Source organism: Mytilus trossulus, chromosome 13 (assembly GCF_036588685.1).
Source record: "Mytilus trossulus isolate FHL-02 chromosome 13, PNRI_Mtr1.1.1.hap1, whole genome shotgun sequence".
NCBI classification, from domain to species: domain Eukaryota; kingdom Metazoa; phylum Mollusca; class Bivalvia; order Mytilida; family Mytilidae; genus Mytilus; species Mytilus trossulus.
In genome coordinates this window covers 4,681,144-4,708,383 of record NC_086385.1, presented here as the reverse complement: position 1 = coordinate 4,708,383, position 27,240 = coordinate 4,681,144, and the positions used below count along the sequence as shown (strand labels likewise).

Genomic DNA, 27,240 nt, shown 5'->3' with positions numbered 1-27,240 from the left:
CACAAATATCGCAAACAAATATAAGCAACTTTACAAAATCTACATCAGTTTCAAAATACTCTGCCAATGATGCTTCTCAAATGCAGATTACAGATGCTTTGGTTTCATTTGTAGCTGGAAATTTAACACCACTCTCAGTTGTAGAGAGTCCTGAATTCAAGACCTTTGTCGAATCATTGAATCCAAAATATCAACTTCCTAGCAGGAAACATCTTTCTACCAAACTATTACATCAGAAAGCAAGCAATATTCAATCAAATATAAAGGAAAAATCAGCAGAAAGTGTGTGTCTGACTATCGATTTATGGTCTAATCGTCAGATGAAGGGATTCTTAGGAATCACAGGTCATTGCATACTTGATTGGTGCATGAAGTCTATCATGGTATCTTGTAAACGTTTTAAGGGGAAACACTGTGCTGAGAATATACGCCAGGAATATGAAGAGGCAGTTGCTTGTTACAATATTGCAGACAAAATTACAAACATTATAACTGACAATGCTTCAAACATGACCAAAGCATTTGACTTTAGTGTTGCTGGAAAATTCTTTAGGCCAGATAGATGCAGACTTAGTGATTCAACCTTTCAAATGCTGATGATGATAAAATGCAATGAAAAATTTGCAATTGCATAAAGGACTTATGGCTGCATTATCAAACAGTACAAGTATCACTTTACTTAACTTGTATATATTTATGATATTAAAAAAATTCGATAGATTTAGTTTGTTGATGTTAAGTAAAATATACAATGTAATCATAAGTAATCACAAGTAATCATGATTACAATGGAGAAAAGTAATCTAATGTAATCAATTACATTTGAAATTGGGTGTAATCATAATGTAATCGATTACATAAAATAAGCAAAGTAATTGTAATGTAATCGATTACATTTCAAAGTAATCGACCCCATCCCTGATAGAGTTTCGGGTAGGACACTGAGATATCCAAATCTAGAGGGACAATTATTGATTTATTTAAAATAAGTACCTTTGGGAATATTTTCGTATAAATTCTTGCTTATTCAAAGCAATATTAAATAAGGTAACAGTATGTAATTTTTAAATTTATCAATTACATGCACGTAAGACGGAAGTTCACTGAGTTTGTCCTTAAACTGTGATTCATATCAATACAGAACAAATCTGCTTTTAAAGGGGCGCAGTTTGTACCAATATCAATATCTACAATCTGAAAATACATAGATATGATCAAGAAGAAAAGTTAACGATTTAATCATCTCATCACAGTTTCGGTAAGTATATCTAATGGAAAAGACTAAGGATATTGGGTATCCATTCATGCAACAAAATCAGTACATGCACAGCAAAATCACACAGACGACCCCTAGCTCCAGCTTCAGCAAAATTCTTTGCGAAATAATTCGGATTAAGTTGTTAGAAATAACACCTCCAAATCGGACACGGTCGAAAAAGAACTTACTGGAAAGTAGTACTTATTTAAAACAAAATAGTTCCATCGCTTATTTGTAAATTCAAAACTATGTAGAATATATTTAGAAATTAGGGTATCAAAAAGTATAAAATACCGAACTCCAAGGAAAATTCAAATCGAGAAGTCCCTTATCGCATGGTATAAACAAAAGCTCAAACACATCAAACGAACGGAGGACAACTTTTATATTCCTGACTTGATACAGGCATATCATTATGTAGAACATGGTGGGTTAAACCTGGTTTTATAGCTAGTTAAACATCTCACTTGTATGACAGTTGCATAAAATTCCGTTATATTGACAACAGGTAAAAATGTCATATATAGGATACAGCAGTCAACATTGTGTTATAATCTTAATCACTATAAAACAATCAATATGTCAACAAAGAAACACAAAATGGCATATAAACAAAAAACGAAAGCAAAAATGAAAGACAAGAATACAAAAAAATACCACAGCACAGAAATTATAAGTACCCAGCCACACCAAAAGGGTATTACTAAAAATGGACTAATCAGTAAAGGTTAATAATTTACAATGACGAATAAAACATGTTTTTAAGATAATAAACAACGTCAATTCCTAGAACCTATACTTTAAGACCACTACGTATTATTTGTGAAGTTGATACCGAATATTTATCAACAAGGTCTTGGTATCAGACATTGGTGACGTTTTATAAAGTCTTGGTAGCAGCTGCATGCTCTTGAATACAGAATGAGTTGGAGAATGTATATCCCATATGCAGGTGAAGTTGGAATATTGCTACCAGGCATGGGACGCATTACATTGCAATGTAGTCAATTATATTACAATTACTTTGACAAAACCAGGCATTAAATTACAATTACAATTACTTTTGCAAAGTAATGCATTGAATTACAAATTACATTTTGTAAATTTGTTTATTAAGTGAAAAAGAAAAAAAATAATATATATCTATGACCAAGTGTCAAATTGGTGAAAAAATCAATTGTTAAACAAACTAATTAGTTGTTGATGACAATCTGTTAATTAATCATGAAGCAGACAGACAGACGCACAAATGTACTTAATCTAAACATAAAAGTTTTTTGCTTTATGGTACCTAATAAAGGTTAAAAAAATTGTTTGTCTTTTTGTTGTTTGGATGTATAAGTACCCGGCCACGTCAACTTGTAATTTTGTTCAGCCTTCTTCAGCGGATTTTTATAGTTCTTTCTTGCGTTGTATTGTTATACCACTGTACCAGGTTATGGGGTTGTAGTGTCCCGCTTACATGTTTAACCCCGCCACATTATGTTTGTACGTGTCTGTACCAAGCCAGGAGCTTGTAATTCAGTGGTGCTTGTCGTTTGTTAATGCGTTACCTATTTGTTTTTCGTTATTTTTTTAAATAAATAAGGCCGTTATTTTTCTCGTATTAATTGATCTTTTGACAACAATTTACAGTAATGCTTTTCAAATATCACTCTCTTTTTTAAGGAAAATATATAACATAAAATGAATAACAAAAAGAACTAATTCTGATATATACTGCAGCTGTGCTATTTGAGCAGTCAAATTGCATTGACTGTATATTTATATGTGATATACAGTCACTGACCGTATATCACCTTGTTTATGACGTTGACAATGTGTTTCCGAAGAGTTGTATTTATGACGTCAATAAAACATACAGGTTCGCGGAAATTTAACGTCGTCCGCTTCAAATTAAGAAATGATGTTTTTTACCCAAAATACTTCATTTAGAACAGTTTTAAGAGTTGCAGTATATAAAGAATAACCATACATTGCTCGAAATATCAATCTGTTATTTGTACTCGCCTCGAAACAGGTAGACATGCTCGGCACAGCCTCGCTTTCTACCTGTTTCTAAGCCTTGTACAAATAACATTGATATTTCGAGACAATGTATGGTTATTCTATATTTATAGTGTTGTGTTATTCCATCCAGTGATTTATGTGAAGTGCGAAGTGTGAAAAATAAAATAAAAAAATAATATTCAAATGGTTATTTTCTTAGTTAATCAAGAAATCTCAATTTCTGTTTTTGTTAAATCTCCAACAATCTATTTATTCAAAGATATTTATTATTTAAAAAAAAGTAATACATGTAATGCAATTTAATGCATGAAATTACAAAACTTTTTGCTAAAGTAATGCATTAAATTACTTTAATGCATAACACATGACATGTAATTACAAGGAAAAATGTTATTCATTACCAGGCATTACAATTTTGAATTTGCATTACCCCATGCCTGATGCTACTAAGGTGAGTGAAAATAAATGATCGGGCTTCTTTGATTATCTTACTTTATGCAAGTGAACGAAGGAACTCCGACTCATATTAAAATAAAAAGAGGTTGACAAGGAGAGACGCATTGTGAAAGATAAGGGACTGGTGATCCTTGTAAAACATATATATAATGACTGATGATTTTGAATTATACAAAAAATGTATGAATGAATTCTAAAATTGAGGGCATATACATGTATATATAGGCATTGTGGTATGCCTTATAGTGCCTGACAGTATTTTGTGATATTGTTGAATACGTCCTTAAAGTGATGGTATTTACTTTTCATGTAGGCAGATTGGTCTTCTTTGAATTTATTTAACTGATTTCGTTTGGATGAAATTGAACAAATAACAATTTCATGACAAAAATGCTATTTTCAGTTGAGACACACTTATTTTTAACCTTGTATAAACGTCCGTAATATTATCTAAATGATTCTCTTTAATAAAACATCTTTGTAAAGGATGTAAAACATGTAAAGTATGGAAATTGTGCTTTTATTAACATTGTAAATAAATGTGTCATAAGAGACATAATTCAAACCGAAAGAACCAAATATAGGTGTCAGGATTTTTTATTAGTTGTTATTGGCTTTGAACTAGCTGCCAGTATTTACCGATCTGTACATAGTGTCCTTTTGTTGCGGGGATGCATAAGTACTCTGCCACCTCCAACTGATAAGTTAAGCCTTTTGCAATTGATTTTTATAGTTTTTCTTATGTTGTACTGTTACGCAACTGTTCCAGATAAGGCGGAGGGTTGGACGCCAGCTAACATGTTTAACCCCGCTACATTATGTATGTGCCCGTCACAAGTCAAGAGCCTGGTTGTCGTTTGTTTCTGTGTATCATATTTGTTTTTCATTCATTATTTTGTACATAAATTAGGCCGTTATTTTTCTCGTTTGAATTGTTTTACGGGGCCTATTATAGCTGACTATACGGTTTGAGTTTTGATCATTGTTGAAGACCGTACCGTGAACTATAGTTGTTAATTTCTATTTTTTTTGTCCTTTGTGGTCATGGGGAGTTTCTTCTAATCAGCTTTCGAGTGAGGTATAAGATTTATCTATAATTAGGGGCTAAAGGGTCGCAGCAGTCCATTCCATCATTCAAAATATCCATTCCATTATTCAAAATTGACTCTTTTTATTTTCACGCGTATTTTGGCATTTAGGTCTTCTAATATTGATTGCGGAACATATTGGAAATTAAAACACATCTTCTAATTCTTATATTCATAAATTATCTTCTAGCAATGGAACTGACTTTTATTTTTTATTTTATTATTGCTTTATTTGTCAAAACTTTTAGGAATTTTTGGTTCTCAGACAATGTACTTCAAGTTCGTATTTTATTTGGCCGTTTTAGCTTTATTTGATTCGAGCGTCACGGATGAGTCTTTTGTAGACGAAACGCGCGTCTGGCGCAAATATTATTATTATTTTTACGCAAAGCTTTGATTTTGTACCAAATTTACCAAATGTTAATTTTTAAATACAAAGCTGTCTCATTGGCAACCATACCACATCTCGTTTGTATGATAACAATACCACAATAAAACCGAAGAACAACAAAAAAGTCTTTAAAACGTAAAATGAAAACTTACGAATGAGCAACTGGAACCGAACCATATACCGGCACTACAAAAGTCAAAACGTCTGAAAAGACCAGTTTTTGTCTTGATTTGCATGAACTTTTACTTGACATTCTCCAAAAGTATGACTCGTGTCTTAATTTTTCTTGACAAAATCTCATTTATATCAAATTTGTATGAAATTTACTCGACATATCCTTACATTCTGAATATGGTCTTAAAATTTCTTGACAAATTCTTGACATTTGAATACTGTCTTGAAATTTCTCGACATATTCTCGACATTCTTATTCTTTTTCAGTTTGGCTTGACATATTCTGAACATTTTGAATTGTGTCTTAAATGTACTTGACAGTTCTGAGTTTTACAAATCATGACCAATATTCATAATATAACTTTAATCTTTATTTCTTTTTACATAATATACTGTTGTTTTTAAGTTACATTCCTTACAACAAATATGAAAGTTGGGCATGTAAAACAATTGAAAATTTGGGTATTTAAATAGATTCACAAATGCAAATATGGCTACGAAATCTAATGTATAAAATAATTTAAATGAGGGTGTGTTGATATAAAACAATTTAAATGAGTATTTTTGTAAAAAATACAAATTTTGATTCCCAAATCTTAATTATTAATTACCGGTAAATTATTAACACCAATCATATGGTAGACATATTTCACTCTACATTCATAATATCCAATGCTAATATGGTAAATAATTATTGTACAAAAATGTGGTTTATATAAATAGCAAATTATGATGATATAAAATCACTCATTTAACAGAAGAAAAATTTGTGTAATGTCATCTGTTGGAATATATATTAAGTATTATACATAGACAGGATGTTACCCATACAATTAAGTTATAACACACCCCAGAATACACGCAACTGTCAAATAGAAATTACTGATTTACCTGTAATCAGCCAAACAACTTATCAGTTGACCTGCCATAAACATTACAAAGATTAAAAGAAAATTATTATCTACTCCAGGAATAATAATAAAAAAAGTATTCATAACGGATCCCATCAATGATTTCATAAACCGTTCAGGCGAAATTTATACTGTTGAGATAGTGTCAAGACATATTTAATTCTGTCAAAAATGTGTCAAGACATATTCAGACATTATTAAGAATGTCAAGAATATGTCAAGACAAATTCAGACATTATTAAGAATGTCAAGAATATGTCAAGACAGATCGAGACAAATTCAAGACAGTCAAGAATTGGTCGAGACTAATCTAGACTCTTATCAGATGATACAGGAAGTGTCGAGAAATTTTAAGACAATGTTAATACTGTCAAGACACTTGTTAAGAAAAATCAAGAACCTTTTTAGACAAACTAATACTATGTCAAGAATTTTCAAAAATTATGCAGACAAATTAAGAATGTCAAGTAAAAATTCATGCAAATTCAGACAAAAACTGGTCTTTTCAGACTTTTTGACTTTTGTAGTGCGGGGTATACACACATATACTTCGAAAGGGTATTAAGAAGATTCGGCAAACGTCAATTTCCCTCACACAATCTCAACACTTAATAATAGTGTTCAAACTGATCTTACTCACGTTTCAGTGGATTGCAGTCGTTCTTTTTTCTGAATCCATATGTAGCTAGTGGTAAGGCAAAACGAACAAAAGCTGAGAAGTCCTCCTACAAATAACTTCCAACTACTTTCATTATTTATATATTCATTTGCCCAATGTGTCAACTCAATTTTGCATTTACTAGGACCTAATAAAAACAAAACAGTGCTATCCGTTTTCGACAGTTCGTAAATTAAAATGAACGATATCGGTGTCGCCATTGTGAGAGGAATTCCGAATGCCAATTTTTGCGCAAGTATCTTGCAAGCTGCTTTGCCTATTTTAAAACAGATTCCATTCAGAACAATATAAATTGAAGCTATTAAAAATGGAAACAAATTGACGAAAGTTTTGCACTGCTCAAATACAGTTTCATGTGTTAAAATTGTAGTCATGATTGATGGATTTCCAGTAGCATTGACCTCTCCTGACTTAATTAAGTATAACACCTTTGAGCAGTCACCTATGCAGTCACTTTCACAAAACACAAAGGCAAAGCAAACCGGAAAGCATACGCTTAAAAAAATCTTCCACAACATAGACACAAAAAGGATCTTACTATTACGCTGCATAATGTTTTGTTTAGATTTCAAACAACTTTCTATTTTACAGCAACACTTAAGCCAGTGTAATAGATTGTAAAAATTTGGTTTAAAATTTTCCCACCAACTAAAAGAAATACAAATTGATGCTACTATTAGCCAAATATAAAGCGATGTATCGATGTACCAGCACGTAAGACTAAGGCCACCTATATGGGATAAAATGGCAAAAAAATTCACGATAAAAACTAATATTCCAGAATGTTTTGGTTTGTTGATATTCTGTTCAGTATCATTATTGGGTGATCGTTCGTTGTTGTTGTCATTTCTTTGGTGATAACAGCACTGGTTCTGGAACGAAGAAACAAGTCTCAGAATCACCGGAATCGTGACGATATTCAATATGGCAGCACATGAGACTAAGGGTTCCAGATTTGGCAAAACTACGAACAGCATAAGAAACATTCCAGTTGAATGAATGGTTTCGATAACAACTTCCTGCAACATTATTATATGTGTTATATCATATTGTTGTGTCCTACAAGAATCTTAGAACATGATGACATGCATAGTTTCTGTTGGGTCAAATTTTAGAATTAACAGTTAAAAGAATTAAATCTGTTTGTTTGAAATTCACGAAAAATGATACAACGAAAAAGTAAAATTGCAGTATACTCCTTGTTATCTTGAAAACATGAATAAATTGTGAACTTGATAATTATAAAATTAACGAACTTATCCTTAAAGACCAGTTTGTTCATATGAAATTAAAAAAAGTTTGTTACTACTACTACTTTGACTTTCTGTTAATGTTCTACATTGTATATCGTTTCTATTTGTTTGACTATCAAAGGTTTTCTCACAGTGAGAAAGTAAACTCTTGTATTAGCAACAATAGCAGATGGAATAAATAAGTGGGTTCACGATAGTCGGCAATGAAAAAAACTCCGTGTAAACCTGCTGAAACACGACATCGACAAATTGATGTTAGTAAGTTTAATTTGCCATCACTTGGTCGTGTCAGAATTTTTTTTATAAAAAGTCTTGGTACCTCCTTAAGAACCTTCCATAACAAAGAATCATTTGTGTTTTACGAATGGCGTTTAAAAGGGCTAAGTTGCACCTAAAACACCCATTATGCATAGTAAGCGTAAGTAAAGTTGGTATGTGACTAAGTTGAGGCAAATGTTTAATTCCTAAATTTAAAACGTCTCATTTGTCATAGATTATTAATTAGGTGACCACTGGAAGCTAAATTGTTCAATAGGTCAAGATCGAACAGTCCTGAAATTTTCGGTCTAATTGAGCAACCCATTGTTGGGTTGCTGCCACTAATTTTAAAGCTTTTAGGGAATTTTGCAGTTTTCTGTTATTATCTTGAATGTTATTATAGATATATATAAACTGTAAACAGCAATAATATTCAGCACGTTAAAATCTCTAGAACAGTTACATGACTAGAATTGCCAATTGATCCCTTAAGTAGGTATTGTTTCTGTAAGACAATTTTACAAAATTTGTTTTTGTTTTTTAACTTTAAAAATCTTCTAAAATGAATCTAGTATAAATTTTGTATTGCATTTCCTTGAACGCCAAGAAACATAGACACTATGGCTTAAATGAAATATATTGATAAAATGCCTTTATTTGCTTTTGAAGAAAATATGACAGATACAATAAACATTTAAATGGCATTCGTAAGCCACTGATCAATATATTTTGAAAAGCAAACATAATCATTGATGAAAAATTTGAGCCTTTTGTTCTTCTATAGATAAACTGTATATTCGTAGTCATATGACACCATTAATTCATGCTGAAATACTTGGATACAAGGGACCAAAGAGTAACCGGCTTTACAGTGTCAGATTAGTCACGCGAGAACATTATAATGTCATAGATAGATAGATAGATAGATACTTAATTCTCTAAAAAAATTAAATACAAATTTACAGAGAAACATACAATATAAATACATATAAGACTACGTCATCGGCGTTGCCTACGAAAAAAGCGACGCGCAGATTATCTTTGCTTTGAAATTTCAAATCATTTTCAGCTGATTTGCCTTTTTTTTAGCCGAGAGATATCCTCTTATTTTTTATAAACATAGAAATATGTAATTATACGTCAAATAATTTCATTAAATGTACGTTGTACTTACCACAATAAGCTCAACAACACTAAGTGGATTGCTTTTCTTAAACAAAATTCTGTTAAGACTTTCTAATAAGGTGAAGACATATGGGGCTAACATGCAAACACACACAGCCCATATCCACCTTATATCCGTTTTATTTCCAGGGTAAATCAAATTTTTGTTGTTATTGTTCAAAGCTGTTTGATTCTGATGAACGGGAACATGTATATGAGAAATCATATAGAATAGCATCAATTTTGTTGTGACAGCAGTCACACACACTGTTGAAGCAAATATTATGATGAATATAATTCTTGATATCTTGAATACAGTGTTCCAGAAAGCTACATGTGTATCGTCAGTAATATTTCCAGACCTTGTCTCAAAAACATCCCACGAGTGTCTCCTGTAAACAGCAGAGTCGCATGATCAAAGTAGTACACCTTTGAGGTAGGGTGAAATGTTAAAATTAGTATCAAGGTGGTACCAAACACATTGACTAAAATTAGTTTGGTTCGTTTAATTTTCATTAAATTTTGACAAATATTTACTTTGACCTTTGACCAAAAATGTTTGACCAAAATATAAAAATTTCAAAAAACAATGACCACACACTTTATTGGAAAAACTTCATTGGATATATAGCAGTTTGACAAACACTAATTTTGATCAATGAGAAGCTTCATATTTCCTTAACAATAGAACATATTAATAAAAACATTGTCTCCCTGTAATGTAATGTACCTCCTTGAGTAGAATTTCTAAAAAAAAAGGAAAAAAAGGGATTTACAAAAATTCCAAACAGTTTTTTCATTTCTCGTCTTAGATGTCCACGGAAACGTTTTCTATCAAACTTATGGTTAGATTAAATAAACATATATATAATAAGCCATTATCCCTTCGTAGACCAGCAAAATGTTAGTATAATATGACGTTCGGTGTTGTATCGTTGTTTTCCTCTTATATTTAATGCGTTTCCCTCGGTTTTAGTTTGTTACCCCGATTTTGTTTTTTGTCCATGGATTTATGAGTTTTGAACAGGGGTATACTACTGTTGCCTTTATTTATGCACGTAAAAGAGAGGCAAGGAATACCAAATGGACATTCAAAATCATTAGTCGAATATAAACTGACAACGCCATGGCTAAAAGTTAAGAAGAAAATCATAACAAACATCATTACACAAAAAACACAACATAGAAAACCAAAGACTGAACAGCACGAATCCCACCAGAAACAAAGTGATCTCAGGTTCCCTGGACGGGTAGGCAGATCCTGTTCTACATGTGGCACCAGTCGTGTTGTTCATTTAAGTACAAACATGGGGATAAGTCTAATTCGGAAGGTCACATTCAGGGAAAATGGGACGGGATTGTAGCTACATGTCCGTTATTATCTGTGAAACGGATATTCCATAACGGATATCCAACTCTTGATGGTGTCCGTGAATGCGTTTATGCGCCGAAGTCATACAAACCACAATCATAAATGTATAAGCAACTCTGATAAACAAAATCATAAAGGATAAGCTATATAATATCTGTATCTATAGATTCAGTAGGTATTACCGCTTCTAATAAGCACTTTTGTGTTGACATAAATTATCATTGAAATACAGATATGGTCATAATTATAAATTAACTGTTTACAAAAAAACGAAACTTTTGAAATACCAAGGCTTTTCAACCTCAAGAATAGATTATCTAAGCTGTATTTGACAAAACTTTCAGATTTTTTTGTCCTCAATGCTCTTCAACTTTATTTGGCCTTTTTAACATATTTTTTTATTTGAGCGTCACTGATGAGTCTTTTGTAGACGAAATGTGCTGTGGCGCAAATATAAAATTTCAATCTTGGTATCTATTTTGAGTTTATGTTTAATACTATATCTCATATTGATTTACTGGTTAGTTACAAAGACATTCATAACTATTATCGAAACGTCAAATTTTGACATGTTAGACGTAACAGGTTATACGTATAATAACCTTTACAGGCGTGTTTGCGTTCATCAGGAGAACGCGAAATTCGCAAAAAATTGCATAAATATTCTATGGCATAATTCTTTTATGATTTGATTTGCAAATAGTTGCTGATTGAGCTGCCGAACTAATTTTTTGTTTGCAAATATTAATAGTTTTCACCATCATCAGATTTTATAGAGCGTTAATTTATGCAAATGTATGTTGTTTTATTTGATTAGTTTATTAGTTTTTTCGTTTGGAGAAAAAAAAACAATTAAATACATAGATAGATCTTTGCAAAACCGGCTTTTGACGTCATTCATACCACAAATAAAAACGCAACGGTATGAAGTAAAAATCTTGCAAGAATGTCCAATGTCGAATTAAAGCGATTTTTATGGATTAAGTGTTATTTGCGACATCAATGATTACGATATTCGAGTTCAGGTTTATAATCATATTATTACTTACTTTTCGATGGTTTGTTTACTCGATAAAACCTTGCTTTTGAACAAATCGAATGTCTTGCAAGTATGTCCAACACACGATTTTTGTAACTTATGAAGGTTATCGGTTCGGGATGCTATCAATGCCTTTTCGAAATCGAATCGAAAGATTTTCATATCCTTATTTCAACGTTTCATTTTTTTTTATATACGCAATTCAATGGGTCTACGATTGTGTATTTATTTCTTCGATGCCTTTAAAGTACTGTTCAACTTCATCAGTTCTAAGATAAGAGATCAATAAGGAATAAAATACTTTCATAAGTTATAGGCAGATGATATAAAATGAGATACAAATGATAAGTTTATAAATGAACCTATCTGAATCAAATAAATCACAAATAATTAACAAAAAAATATGAGTAATATCAATTTTGCAAAATTTTGTTACAACTGTGATAATTGTTTCAATGGAATGATCAATGATATTCCTTTTTGTCAATACCTTGGTAATTATTGAACTAAATACATGCATACCCTTATATCTTACTCACACTCTTAGAAGTATCAATATTGACAACAAACAACTTTGAAAATGAAATAAAAAGAAAAAAAAATATCGTTCTCGATTATCTTTGTAGCTAATTGCGATGCAATATCGGGCATATTTCTATGTTATGCAATTTAAAACGTAAACATAGAAAATAAACTCCGTGCCGATTCGTGTCATCATTCTTCGCACCAAACACTTTATGAAGATAGTTGCTTCTGTTAAAAGAATAGTTGTGTATTAGTTCCAGTGTATATAAAGTGCGAATCCAGCTAGTTCATTTTTACTGTTATATGCGGGTATGTCTATTGTAGAATAAAGGATCATGGGAAAACTGTATTTGTTTACGTTTTGAAAATATCAAGTTAAAGGATTTTAAGTTAAGTTTTAAGATATTTTCATTGTGATATGTCTTTATAATATACAAACATAGCATTAAAGTTCAAATAAGTGTTATAAAAGCATCATGATATAGCATATCGATTATTGAAAGCGATCCATTTTAACTATAGATGCGATGAATTATCACTGTTAGTGCAGTCATTATTAATGTAGAATTTTCAAAGATGCGAGGAATTTTCATTGTAGAATTATGTGATAAATGCACTTGCAACAAATGAAAAAAACCTTAGTTGATGACTTTAGGATTTATGAAACATGTATTTTCAAATTGAAATACAAACTCCTCATTCATTCTTCATCAAATATATAGCTTTTCAAACTTGTAACAAAAGCGATTCTCAAAATGTCATATTGTATTCTTCAGATTACGTTTCTCCTTGATTTTAACTTATATAGGGAATCACTGGAAGGTGACAGCAGCGGGCCCTCTTAGGCAGTCAGTGGGCCCCTACTTATGAAAAATTGTAGATCCGCGAATGGATACTACCGCAGAGGTAAAACCATGCACATTTGGGTTATTGTACGCGAAATACATGCTACAATTCATTTTTGTTGATTTTACACCCTTTGGAACTCTATGTGGGCTATTTCAGCAACTAGGCAAAAGAAATCCCTAAACTAGATACACGGTTAGATTCAGCATGTCAACGAATTCCAAATATCTATATTAAAGGACTTTTGTCTATAAATTTGGACCCCACAAAATTGAAAAAGGGACCAAAAATATAAAAAAAAAATGCATGCATCGGATACATTTGTTCTTCAAGGCATGACTGCAACAATAGGATGAATATACAAAAACATCTTATTCTTGGGTCTCATTGGGGGGTTCTGATCCCGGATCTCGCTTACTATTTTGTCAGATTCCCGTATTCAGCTTATTGTTTTGTCAGATTCCCGTATCCCGCTTATACTATGCAGTTCTAATTTTTATCCGTGTCCCGCTAGACTTCATTTCCCGTTTTTCACTACACAATCATATGACTTTCACCTGTCACGCTTGCAAAAAATCGGCAATCCGGCGTGACGCTTATACCCAAATGCGACCCACTATTTTACTCTATTTTGACTCATATTAATCCCATTATAAATATATTAAAAAAGTAGCGTAGATTCTTTTATCCCTTTTTATCCCGTCTCTTTTCGTTTTTGAGCCATATATAGATGTCGTATGTGACAATGAGACAACTCTCCATCCGAGTCACATTTTATAAAAGTAGACCATTATACGTCAAAATACGGTCTTCAACATGGAGTCTTGGCTCACACCGAACAGCAAGTTATAAAGGGCTCCAGTGTAAAACCTTTTAAACGGGAAAACAAAGGTCCAATCTATATCAAGATGTACGTAATTAGTGGTGAAATGTCATGGAAATGGATAAAAAAATAAGGATGAAGATCCCTATACGCTTTATAAGAAACTAAATGGAATACATTTGAAATTAATGTTATTTCTATTGAATTTATTAGAGTGTTTTAAAACCAAACTTTCCTCCGTAAGTTAAATTTGATCAAATCTTTCTCTTACTTTATCTATTGTTTGAGCAAGTCGGCTAAATTAAGGCTTTACAGCTAATTTCCTAATGCATGTAAAGCAAAACTTTGGTTGGCTTGCTTTGTTTGTATAATTGTTTATACAAACTTTGTAAATAAGATTGACATTTTTAAACAATATGAATAGGCATAGTTTAACCTGTATTTTTAATATTTTAATTAAATTGGGTGTTATCATAATGATTATCAAATAAAAAAAATCAAGCAAATCAACTAAAGTCTTGCTCTACATGCTTAAAGAAATGAGCTGTAAAAGATAAAATAAAATAAAATTATACAGTGAAAATGCACCGCATATACAATAATAATGATTCGCTCCACAGTGAAAATGAAAGAATAGTATCATTATTCGACAGTAAACATGACTAGCATTACGAAATCATCATAGTGGAATTTAGTTAAATATGAAGAAATTGAATGACAAAACATATTCTACGTTATACAACTTTAATAATTGTATTAAAATGAATATTTTTTACTGCAACAACATCTAACCTGTTAGTTATAAAGCACCTGCACGATCTGTTCGTGAAATGTCATAAATATTCACCTATTTTGGTATATATTTAACAACTGGATGGCTTTAGGCGCGATAAAACCCCGCTCGCATCTCTTACTTTGTTTTATTAGTATTATGTATTTCTGAACATATACATTTTAACTAATTTTCTTGATTTTCTTCAAAAATTAAAAAATGTTCGTCTGTTTATTTATCATTCTACAGTAGACATTTATGGCATATACAGTAAAAATGATATCTTAGGATCCGCACTTTACATACACTGAGTTCTATGTTCGGTTTTTCATCGATCATTTATTCAAATGTTAGGCATTTAAACGTCGTGCATTAAAGAACTCAGGTTCACATATCTATATAACAAAACTCATCCTTATGTTAACTGAATTGAAATTTTAAAAATATAAGAGTAAACAAATATATAAATATTATGTTTTTTTTATTAAAAATTGAAGTAAGATTAGCAGCAACATTTTTAAGATCTTTTTCAAATAACAAAAAATGGCATTAACTAATGATTAAAGTTGAATCATTAAATTTTATTGATAAGATTCGGATAAATGAATATTGCTTACAGTTTAATCAAGACGTGAAAACTATTTTAACAAAGGCAAAATGTTAACGAGATAGTCACTTAAAGTATTCTTATTTCAATTTCTCGTTTACGCATTCCAAAGGAATTACATTTCTAGTGTTCAAATATTTTTGTTTATCAATTAAGAAGTAACTCAGATGATACTCTGGCAAAGTTGAATTTGGTTTTTCGTATGGTTCCCTTTTAGTCATCAATATCTTTTACAGTCCTGGTCTTCAAATCCTGTTTTTTAAGCGTTTAGGGTCCAGAAAAAGGACTTCAGACGCACGAGTTTTACTAGAATGACTGCAATCGAAATTTCTGAACAAAATTTTGTTTATCCTTGGCATGATATCTGACGATAACCTGAGGCTAATCTTATAATAAAATATTTTATACAATGTTGAATTTTTTTTTAACCCCCAATTCCTTAACTGGTTTTTTCAAAAACTACATATTATTTCATTTGAACAGTTTCAGAACTACGTGTACGTGTTATTTCAAAAATACCAACGAAAAGTTTATACTTGTCAAATAGAAACAGAAAGAAATCAAGTACAATTTGTGAAGGTTAAATTATTGAAGTTTAACTATTACAGTAAATATAATTCTGCATCTTAACCAAATACACACAAAAAAAACTTACTCTTTAGATCTCTTTTCTCTGTCCTCTCCAATATTGTTATTTGAACAATGTACTTCTCTCTGCGTATCATCATTTTCGTCTACATTTTCGTGATTCTCTCCAGAATAATAGTCCTTTAATTGAGTTTCTTCCCGGTCAGCAACACTTTCAATTACATCCCAATCCTGATCATCCGATCTATGGGGTATTTCTTTTACTAGTGTTTCGGCCATATCAAAAATGTTTAACTTAACGTGAAAGTGGTTTTTAATATTTATGGCTTTGAAATTCCTTTGAAGGGGAGTATTTTCTCAAATTCGTTCTCTTTTGAAATTCATTTTTCAACCAAGTTGTTCATCTTTCATGAATATTGTTTTCAATGCTTCAAAAGTGAAAGTAAATCTTTATTTATTTTGTGTGTCGAAATTAACTGTCATCAGAACATTTGAAAGCCATGGATGCTAAAATACAAAGAAACGTGGAGATTATATTACTTAAAGGGACATAAATAGTAACTAAGTTCATCTAAGAGTTTAAACCTTATTGTATACCTCAATTACATTAGTGTTCTTACGACCAACGTAATGTATCTTGTCTTACAATTATTCCACAAAACCTTTGTCTAAATCATTTACATCAATCTTATAAGAAATAAAATGTAAACCCGTGCAACATTTCGTTACACAAATAAGCAGGATAATTGGGTAAGAAATACAACATGACACTGATCTAATAGTTAAGGAGGCTCGCGGGTATAAGACTTTCAGAAAAAAAATAAACATTAATTTTTCATTACAAATTTTATTTATTTTCTTTTGTAGTTGTTATTTTATCATATGGTACAAAAATCATTCCAAAAAACCAATTCGTGTTGGCTCCAGGTGACTTAAAAAATGTAGATGTCATTGAAAAAGCTCCAAATGATCTCCCTTTGATGCAAAACTGCCATTTTTTTGCATTTAAATTGAAATATCTTTTTTAACTCATCGGTGACCTTTATGTTTTATTGTTGTTTTCGAATAAGCTGTACATCAACTAATTAATTGTAAAATTTAAGCGATTTCTGTAATTTAGTTCCTTTTTTATTTCGATATTACCGCTATTTTTCCTATTAGTTCAACAGAAAAAAGGACATTAACAAAAATGGATGCTTCTTTTGAAGGCAGATTGTGAGCGTAAATGAACAGTTACCCCATTTTTCTTATTTCATTTTTCTATTAAGTACAAGATAAAGTTCATTTATAGAAAAAGATAGAGAAATCCTATATTAGATAAAAAAAATAAATTGATTTGGACCCGCGAGCCCCCTTTAATGCTAATATCCACATTTATCAGGTTAATGCTTTACATTTCTTTTAGTAATAAATGACCTATATGTGGTTTATATTAGATTTTGAGTTGAATGTTAAGACATGACTATTGAGGCCCGAATGTTAAGCTACAGTTCAGAAACAAAGATCAATAGATGCGAATAACCAAATAAGAGAACACTAACAATAAATTACGAAAACACGACAAGGTATGTGAAACATTTAGGCAGGAAAATGTTTTGGAAAATGTACAATAAGTAGTTGATGATTGCCAAACGACCTATTCACAGTGTGTTCAGGTTCATCAACTTTGCATGTACCTAAATAAAGTTATTTTCTTTCATTATGTAAGGTAATTCTTTCAAATAACTATGTGAGGTCATTATTTTCCCTATGAAAAAGGCAAACTATTTAATTTAAAAAAAAAAACATTTAATTCGTTTGATAGTTATCGTGTGTTCTTTCAAATAGGGGGTTTACTTTAAAATGTGCCATCTTTGATATGTTTATAGCGGAAATATTCCTTTCCTCTTATATTAGACTGAAATACCAAAAAAACATCGTTTATGCATTTTTTCACTTTTGAAAAAAAATGTGAAGTTTTCTTAATTTACCGCTACAATAAAGGGACATATGTGAGATAAATTTAATATTTCAAATTTTTTCTTAAGAGTTTAAAAACAAGCCAGATTTAACACATGTGAAGGATTTTGAAAATCTTATTGATTCACAATATTTTGAAATCATAATTTTTGCGATAAAAAATTCATTAAAAAAAACCATAGCCACCCCTTTTCATACACTAAGTTGATGCAACAAAATACTTACAAAATGAATTATTTTTTTCAAACACCGTTATCGAACAGTAACAATTTATTTGTGGCTTGCTTCATGCAGTTACAGCAATATGTTTATTTTGCCGGGATAATGATTTCTAACGTTTATATTTAGGTTAATTAGTGCGTTTTATTTTACATTATAAATGAGCAGTAGGGCGTATAAAACCTGAACGCATTAGAAAAGAATATCACACTTTAGTATGGTCGGTAAAAGAGGATGCAAATCCTGGAAATCTATATTTTTTTGACGGTCTATAAAATGCATTGATCAGATAATGCATGTTTTAAGGTTTTTCTTGTGGTAAACCACAACTCGGGTGTTATACGGCCAGAAAAACTTAAAATGTGTATTATTCATTACTAAAAACATTTCTCATCAACTTTTTTTTCAATTGCAATATTATCATATTATGAAACAATTAAATATTTCAAAAATATACATGTAGTTCAATTGTGATTGACATATTTGAAGCTTTTATCATTAACAGCTTTATTTCTACATTTTTTTTCGTGTGCAAATAATTTACCTGGATAATTCAATTCAAATGCAAATCTATTGCTGTTCTTGTTTAGTTTTTAAGAATTAGAATCATCAGAAAAATGTTATCTTCTATGATCGCCAAAGCATTCATTTAGCCTAAACTCCCGTTTGTATTACGTTTACTGTACTTACCCCCAAATTAGGTTTAAGAGTGTAATAATTATGTGCATTTTACCATAATGCACTGGTTAAGAAGGTGTATGTATATCGAAACTTACCAACTGTTTGTTACAACACTTCCTACCGCTGCTTTCTGTTTATGTCACAAGTTTAAGCAGAAAACCTATGAAGGACAAATGGATTTAGATACCAATATTTTCTCAAAGACAAACCTGCACTAACTTTCTAAAGGAACACTTTTTAGAAGCGTGATATGACGATCAAAAAGATTAAAAAGAAAAGACTTCATAGACAGATTATTGATTACCAGCCGTGTGATATTATTTCTTACCTAATATGTCTATCATTTCTTACCTAATATGTCTATCATTTATATAACAATAAGTGTCTGTTTAACCATCAAATATGATCAATATAGCATATTGACATTTTAAATACCCAAGTCATGAAGTGATAAAAGAATTGCTTAATATGCACAATTCATACAAATTATGCGGTCACGTATTCAGTTTTTCCCTCTAAGATAAGGTCGGTAAAATTTTGTCGAAAATATCCTATTACGAAGCACTTTTGAAAAATCATACCATTGACCTAAATGACTCAAGCAAACTTCATTTTTATATTTCATATAAACATATAATTGAACATCAAATGTTAATCAATGAGGAAAAGTGATAAATTACACAGATACATTTATTTCTTACTATATTTGATACATTAAACTGCGTCTATTATACAAAATATGAGTTTTATGATCGGATTAGGATATTTGCTAACGTAGGAAGAAATTGAAAATGATTTAATTTTCACTATTAACATGATTAAAACACACATAAAATGGATTTGTTTTACGATAACAATTTTATTTATTTCTAGTTGGGAAACGTTCTGAAATTAAGTCACCGGTAGTCGAAGAACTAATCATACGTGGTCAAGAATTGTTGGCTTCTACTATTAAGCACCTATAGAGATCAATGGCTTTATAAATCATAAGAAAGCATTGTCAAATGTCTGAAATTAAAAGTGTTTGAATTATAGTCTTTGAAATGATATTGAATGACGACCTGATTAATAACAGAAGATTAGTTTTAGCTTGATTTTAGATACGGTCATTTATTTTTGTTTTTAAATCAATTATTTGTTGCAAGTTCAGGATGTGTGCTGCTCTGTTTCAAAATGATAAGATTTAAAAAGACTTTGATAAAAGAGGGGCTATAGATACTAAAGGAATACCCAATCTCAACAGTTTGAAAATGCTACGGAAAAAGAAATAAAACGAAAAGACAAACATCTATCATGATCTATACACAAAGCACAACATATAAAACTAAGGATTAAGAAACATGATTTCACTAAAAACCGGTGATGATCTCATAGCGGTAAGAAGATCTAGCTACACATTTGACACCCGTAGTCTTGCTCTTATAAGTAAAAACCCAGGGTAAGTATAATTCGGTAGTAGAATCCAAAAAATCTGGACCACTTATGCTTAGTTCTTCGACTACCGGTGAATTAATTTCATAACGTTTTCCAACTAGAAATCTATCATTGCTTTGCCCCAACGATAACATTCGAGAAAAGAGGACGGGATTGTGGTTTGCAACAACTAGAGTATTTCTGTCGTCATCTGTGAAACCGATATTCCATAACGGTCAATCAACTCTTGTAGTAATGTTTTATCTTTACCACTATGACCTTTTGGTTTAGTAACCTCATTGTAAGCAGTAACCCTCTACAAGGAATTCATGATCGGAAATACAAATAAAGGCAACAGTAGTATACCGCTCAGAAATCTATGGACAAAAAACAAAATCGGGGTAACAAACTAAAACCGAGGGAAACACAAGCTCTGGATACTGTATCAACTTGGAGATATATCCGCCGTATGCAGGTTCTGCTGGAATGTTGCTCTATAGAAATGGAAATGTAAATGGTAAGCTGAACCCATTTCTTTTGTCGTAAAAAAAATGTTCTCAACCGGATTCCATCGTCAACTTCTAGATGCAAGTCAAGATATGAGGCAGACTTAATTGTATATGTTGTATCTTTCATTTCAAGTTCGAGGAATAGATGCTTTCAACATAATCACCAAATTATAAATTATAAATTGATAGTATATAAATAACGGAAATAAAATAGGAGATACAATTGAAAGGTCAGTGTGCTTGTTTTTGAGATATAAGCCATTGATAATTTGGCGGGAAATTAATCCCTGTAGATTTTTCAAATGTCTATCAATTGCTTGTTTTTCTATTTAAAACTTTGGAAAAAATAATAATGAAATTATTAGATTGATAAGATACAATAGTATTATGAAAAGAAAAGTAGGGCTTAGTGGCAAATAACTTAATGGCACTACATGAGCGGATTCCGAATATCAATAACAACATCAGTGAACATCATGAAATACTTTTGGACTAATATAGATTCGTTTCTTTTGCTAGTTTTTGTTTTCGTCTTATACAATTTAAAAGAAGAAGGATGAGTGCTTAAAACCCAAACATTATCTTAGTTTACAATGTCTAATGTGATAGCTGTAGAGTTATAAGAAAATCCAAGTTGATTTGCAAAAGTTATACAAATTATCTGAATTTAGTTTGAACAGAAAACCTTAGCTGTTTTTACCTATGAATTTAATCCTTAAACATCACACAACAATAAAACAAACTACCAAGTAACCTGGTGTTTTGTAGTATCAATATATACCATTCAAGACTAAATTAAAGGTTAAGACTGGTCGAGACTGGTCGAGCCCATATTCAGACTATACCAAGATTATCAAGTTCCCAATCAGATTCATTAAGTAAAGTCGAGACAGTAAAGTAAATTTGAGTACTATCGGGATTATGCCATGTCTTGTCAAGTACAATCTGTGCTCGACCTTACTGGTTGAGCACAAAATATGGTATGTTCATGCTCTTAGCATTTTGTAGTGAAGCGAAATACACTTTACAGAAATGCATGCCATCGAAGCGCTTTTCTTGATTTATTTTCATCAGGAACCCTCAAAGCCGAATACTTGAAAGCCAAGGGAATTTATTTCGTTTGTTGTTGTCGTGTTTCTGTCTAACGAACGTGTTCTCTGTATTTTATTTTCGTCTACAATAACAATGTTTGATTAATTTAAATCGTTTCACATTTTTCATGTTGGGGTCTTACAGCCGACTTTACGACATTGTTTTTTTTTCATTGTGGAAAGCCGTATGATAGCATATAATTACCTACCATAATTTTATTGTTACTCTGGTGGATATTTTTTTCATTGGCAATCACACCAAATATCCTCGTTTTTATATTACTAACTACACAGGCAAAATTTGCTCACATGAATTTCACATGAATCTCACATGAAATTCACGTGAAAAATTGCATGTGAGACTCACCTCAAACGAGCTTATACATGAAACTCACATGAAACTTTTCATGTGAATTTCACGTGAATTGAGATTCACATGATTCTCACGTGAAAAATTTCACATGAATTTCACGTGAACTTTTCAAAAAAAAATATTGGTATTTTTCATGATTTTACTTGAATTTAAAAATTTGGATGTTGTTTGAAATACTATATTTTAAAAATTCATGTGAATTTCACGTGAACAAATTTCATGTAATTTTCATGTGAAGTTGACGTGAATTTCACATGAGATTCATGTGAAACTCACAAAAACTGATTTTACGTGAGTTTCACGTATAAGCTCGTTTGAGGTGAATTTCACGTAAGATTCACATGAATTTAAATTCACGTGAAATTGATGTGAATGAAAATTGCCCGTACATTCGTTTTAAGGACGAATAAAAAGGTGGCCTTATTAGGACCTCGAAGCATTGAATCGTCATATATTCGTTAGATTGTTGAACTAAAGCAACACTAGTGTGGTCGAGCAGGGCTTGTCTTATAACACAGTAATAAGCATACGTGGTTTAAAAGCTGTTAGCTTTATTGGTTAGATTTCTGGTTTCTTTTACACATTAGATCGTCTTGGTCTTTTTAACGCAATAGGAATATTTATCAAACAATGTCCAAATATCTTTCCGGTCATAATGTGTTTTACATGCAATTATAGAAAGCCTATGCTATGATATACTTAATATTAACGTTATGTTAAAGTGTTTATTTGGTGAAGAAAATAGCTTAATGATGAATAGAGTCACTTAAATGCTAACAGAAATAACCAATATGCTGAATGAAATGTGTCTTATGATGCAAATAGTAAAATTACAAAAATACTGAACACTGAGGAAAATTCAAAACGGAAAGTCCTTAATCAAATGGTAAAATCAAAACCTCAAACACATCAAACGAATGGATAACTGCTGTCATATTCCTGACTTGGTACAGGTATTTCCTAAAGTATTTCAACTGCATGTAAAACAGTTTTTAAAGGATTGTGTTAAAGAAATAAGAAGATATGGTATGATTACCAATGAGACAACTATCACCCAAATTTCAAATGAAGCTATTCACATTTTCGATAGAAAGATCTTTTCACTTTCTCTAGTGATTAGAGTACTTCAATACTTGCATGCAAAAAAGGATATTGTGTTTTTAAGATTTGATGTAACAAAATTTTGAAAATTATTATAAATCAAAGAATATCTCCCCTGATTCCTTGTCCGACCTTGGCGATACTTTCGTCCGAATAGGTTTATAAGCTGTTCATTGTGTTGAGTAATTTAAGGATTTTCAAAAATTCTGGATTCGGGTATAACTGAAGAGCATTTACTGTCAGGTGCAGAAAAATTGGTAGCTTGAAGGTCATCATTGATAGAGTCAATTAACATGTAAAGTTTTTGGTCAGTAATTTGGAATAATAACTCACAGTATATTGGTCATGTGAATAAAGAATATACTATTTATGTCAGAAGAATATTTTTTAAATGATTAGATCATCGCTTATAATTTTGAGAACCAGAATAGTATTGAACTTCCCATGATCCTTTCAGGCGGATATAATTTCAAAATGTCAGTATTGCGATTATATAACATATGTTCGTGGCAATATGCAGGATTAAGAATTAATGACCCTTAATCTGGAAAACATGATTGATTTGTTGAAATTGCTTAGTACTAGCTTTTAAGTTACAACGTGTACTCGGTGATTGCTAACTTAAGTCTTGATCTAAGTTTTTCTTATTACACTTATCTGATTAATCATGTCCTTGTTTTTTTCACGTTTGGGTATAATGTTGTGCAATTACAATACTGTTTACGGTCAGGGAAGGAGTTCAGTAATCGCATACAATCCCGCTCAATTAACATGTGCCTCTCCCGAGGAATAAGTTGGAAGTTCAGTGGTTGATGTACGTTGATGTCTGTTATATGCAATTTGGGTTTTGGTCTTTCAAATTATTTAGCATTTACCACGTCTTTTTTTCCTTGCGTGAGAAAAATTACTTTGTGTAATATGTATGTCATTTGAATGCTACTTTTTAAACTATTTTAATCAAGATATCTATAATGTGTTTATTTGTTCATTCTGGAGTCTTGTACGTAGTTTATTTTATTACGTTTTTGTCTCTGACTAATGAGTTTAAATGTCAGTTTAGAAATTTGTTCCCTTCTTGTTTTCATTATGGTTCGTGTAGCTCAGTCTTTAGTTTTCTATGTTGTAGTGGTGTACTGGTGTGTGTCTGTTTGGATATTTTTTAGCCATGGCGTTGTTAAATGATTTACGACTTATGAGTTTGAATGTCCCTTTAATATCGTTCGCCTCTCTTTTACAACAGTGTAACATATACTTGTCAATTGTTAAATATGAGGACTCCAGTTACTTTTAAATTCAAAATTTGTTTTGATAATTATGTTTTAGCTTTTTGGACAATAAAATTAGAAGATATCATGGGAATTCTGTGCCTCTTGTCTAAAAATTTTACTCGTAAGCGTGACCTTACAAAGCCATTACAACCAAACAAAAGGAAAATAAACAATCCTTGTGAAGCATTTAAAATAATAAACACGTAGGATAGAGCATCAATAAGCGTCCATTGATGAAGAAATACAAAAACAAAGTAATACCTGTCATACATGAAATTTTGGTATAAATAATCAACATTGATTGGGTTTTTGTTTCTTTGACACATTCCCCACTTCTATTCTCAATTCACTGTGAAATTCAAGAATGTGATATAAACTGATAAAGGCGGCAGAATTTCAGCTCAGAGAATCTTGCCTTAAAAGTCGATTCAGAACCTGTTTAAAATATCCTATTAATCACGTTAAGTATGACCTTTAGAATATAATCATGAGTTATACAACCCCTGTTTGTAATAGTTATTGCCCGACAATATTTAACAGTACACTAAGTTTGGTACAGATATAGGTTCTCTAATTCAGTGGCTGTGGTACATATTTGTTTTTCGTTTATTTTCCTGTACATTAATTAGGCCATTAGTTTTTCTCGTTTGGATTGCTTTACATTTGTTTTTCGATGTCTTTTACAGCTGAATATGCAGTACTGACTTTGCTTATTGATAAAGGCCTAAGGTTGATAATTACTGGGTCATTTGGTCTCTTTTGATAAGTTGTCTTATTTGAATTCATACCACATCTTCTTTATTTATATATAGAAAAATAGGTAAATTGCGTAGTACAGAGTAATTTTAGTGAAATTCAAGAATCTGATCGATACTAATAAGAAATACTTAATTTCAGTTTAGAGTATCGCACCTTAAAAGAAGACGGGAATTTAGAATCATCTGCCGAGAATATCCTGTTTCTCACGTAAAATATGACCTTAAGTCTAATCGTGTGGGTGAGTTATACCACCACTGTTTGAAACGGTTATTGTTTGACAAGATTTAACAATGCCATTAGTCGGATATCGAACAATACATCTCTGATATTATATATGCATTTGTAAGAGGATGTGGTATAAGAGTACCAACGAGATAACTCTCTACACAAGTCACAATTCGTAAAAAGTAAACTATTGTAGGTCAAAGTAAGGACAACAACACGAAGCCTTGACTCACACATAAGAGCAAGCTATAAAGAGCTCCAAAATGACCAGTGTAAAACAATTCAAAAATGAAAAGCAACGGCATGTTATTAATGCTGATGCAACGCCTGTCTGATATTTTTTGGCCTCAAAGAGCAATATAGATATTATCTGTATTGGTTATGTATAAAAGGTCTCTTTAAAGTTATATTTAACAAGTTTAAAGAGTTTAACGAATTTATTGAACATGCGTACATGTACTAAACTAAGTCTTGTAAGTTCTTTTCGAATCTAAATCATTTTATGTACATTATATAGATTAGACCGTTGGTTTTCCCGTTTGAATGGTTTTACCCTAGTAATTTTGGGGCCCTTTATAGCTTGTTGTTCGGTGTGAGCCAAGGCTCCGTGTTGAAGTCCGTACTTTAACCTATAATGGTTTACTTTTTTAATTGTTATTTGGATGGAGAGATGTCTCATTGGCACTCACTCCACATCTTCCTATAGCTATGCATGTGTCTCCCTCGAATTCAGTTTGTACATCGGATTTGTTTTCTCTCAATCGATTTATGATTTTTGAACTTGGTACACTTCTTTTACCTTTATTTCTTTATGCGCGTGACCTATTATATATTTCTTGCATGAATATAAATATATCGTATCCTATTGCATTTGTTTTACCACCATTTATCTCACTATTAGTCTTTGGTAAATTTATACTTTTTTTTTAAATGTACAGAATTTATCTTTGATTTTATACTTGGCACGAGTAAGTTTTATCCAATCCAGTACTATAGAGACCGTTTCAACTAATATTTCGTTGCGTATAGGAAAATAGCATTCACTGAAAGTTTACCGTTCAAATTTTCACCCCTTATTTCCTGTGTATAAGCGTTAGTAACCATGTAACCTCAAGTTTCCAAAAATATTCTGTAGAAACTCCAAAATAAGAAAATAAGGGTCCTTTGAAACATCTTAGATGCTTATAACTTTTTAACTGCAATGAAATATAAGATTAATTTCCTATAACAGTCAAACTGAAAGGACTATTTTTTTTCGAACTTTTTGGTATGCAACCAAATGTGACGTACTACGATTTGGTTATATTCACTTATAGAAGTTTTTTGTTTGTTGAATAAACTAAATGTGATTTGTTTTCCTTGGTAATACTGGCTAATTGTAGCTTAACTGTCAAGTTTCGTCTTTTATTCTTTAGTTTCTATGTTGTG

General features: G+C 31.2%; 1 protein-coding gene across 1 annotated transcript in view; it reads right to left on the bottom strand.

Moving 5' to 3' along the window:
* LOC134695250 (chitin synthase chs-2-like) overlaps window positions 1-16,493 on the bottom strand; it is a 45,436-nt gene extending 28,943 nt beyond the window's left edge. Inside the window, exons 1-3 of the mRNA XM_063556468.1 lie at window positions 16,282-16,493; window positions 10,373-10,389; window positions 6,929-7,013 (exon numbers count right to left, since the gene is read on the bottom strand). Of these exons, the coding sequence (XP_063412538.1) occupies window positions 6,929-7,013; window positions 10,373-10,389; window positions 16,282-16,493 (314 nt within the window). The remainder of the gene's footprint in view (window positions 1-6,928; window positions 7,014-10,372; window positions 10,390-16,281) is intronic.
* Window positions 16,494-27,240: the final 10,747 nt, after the last annotated feature.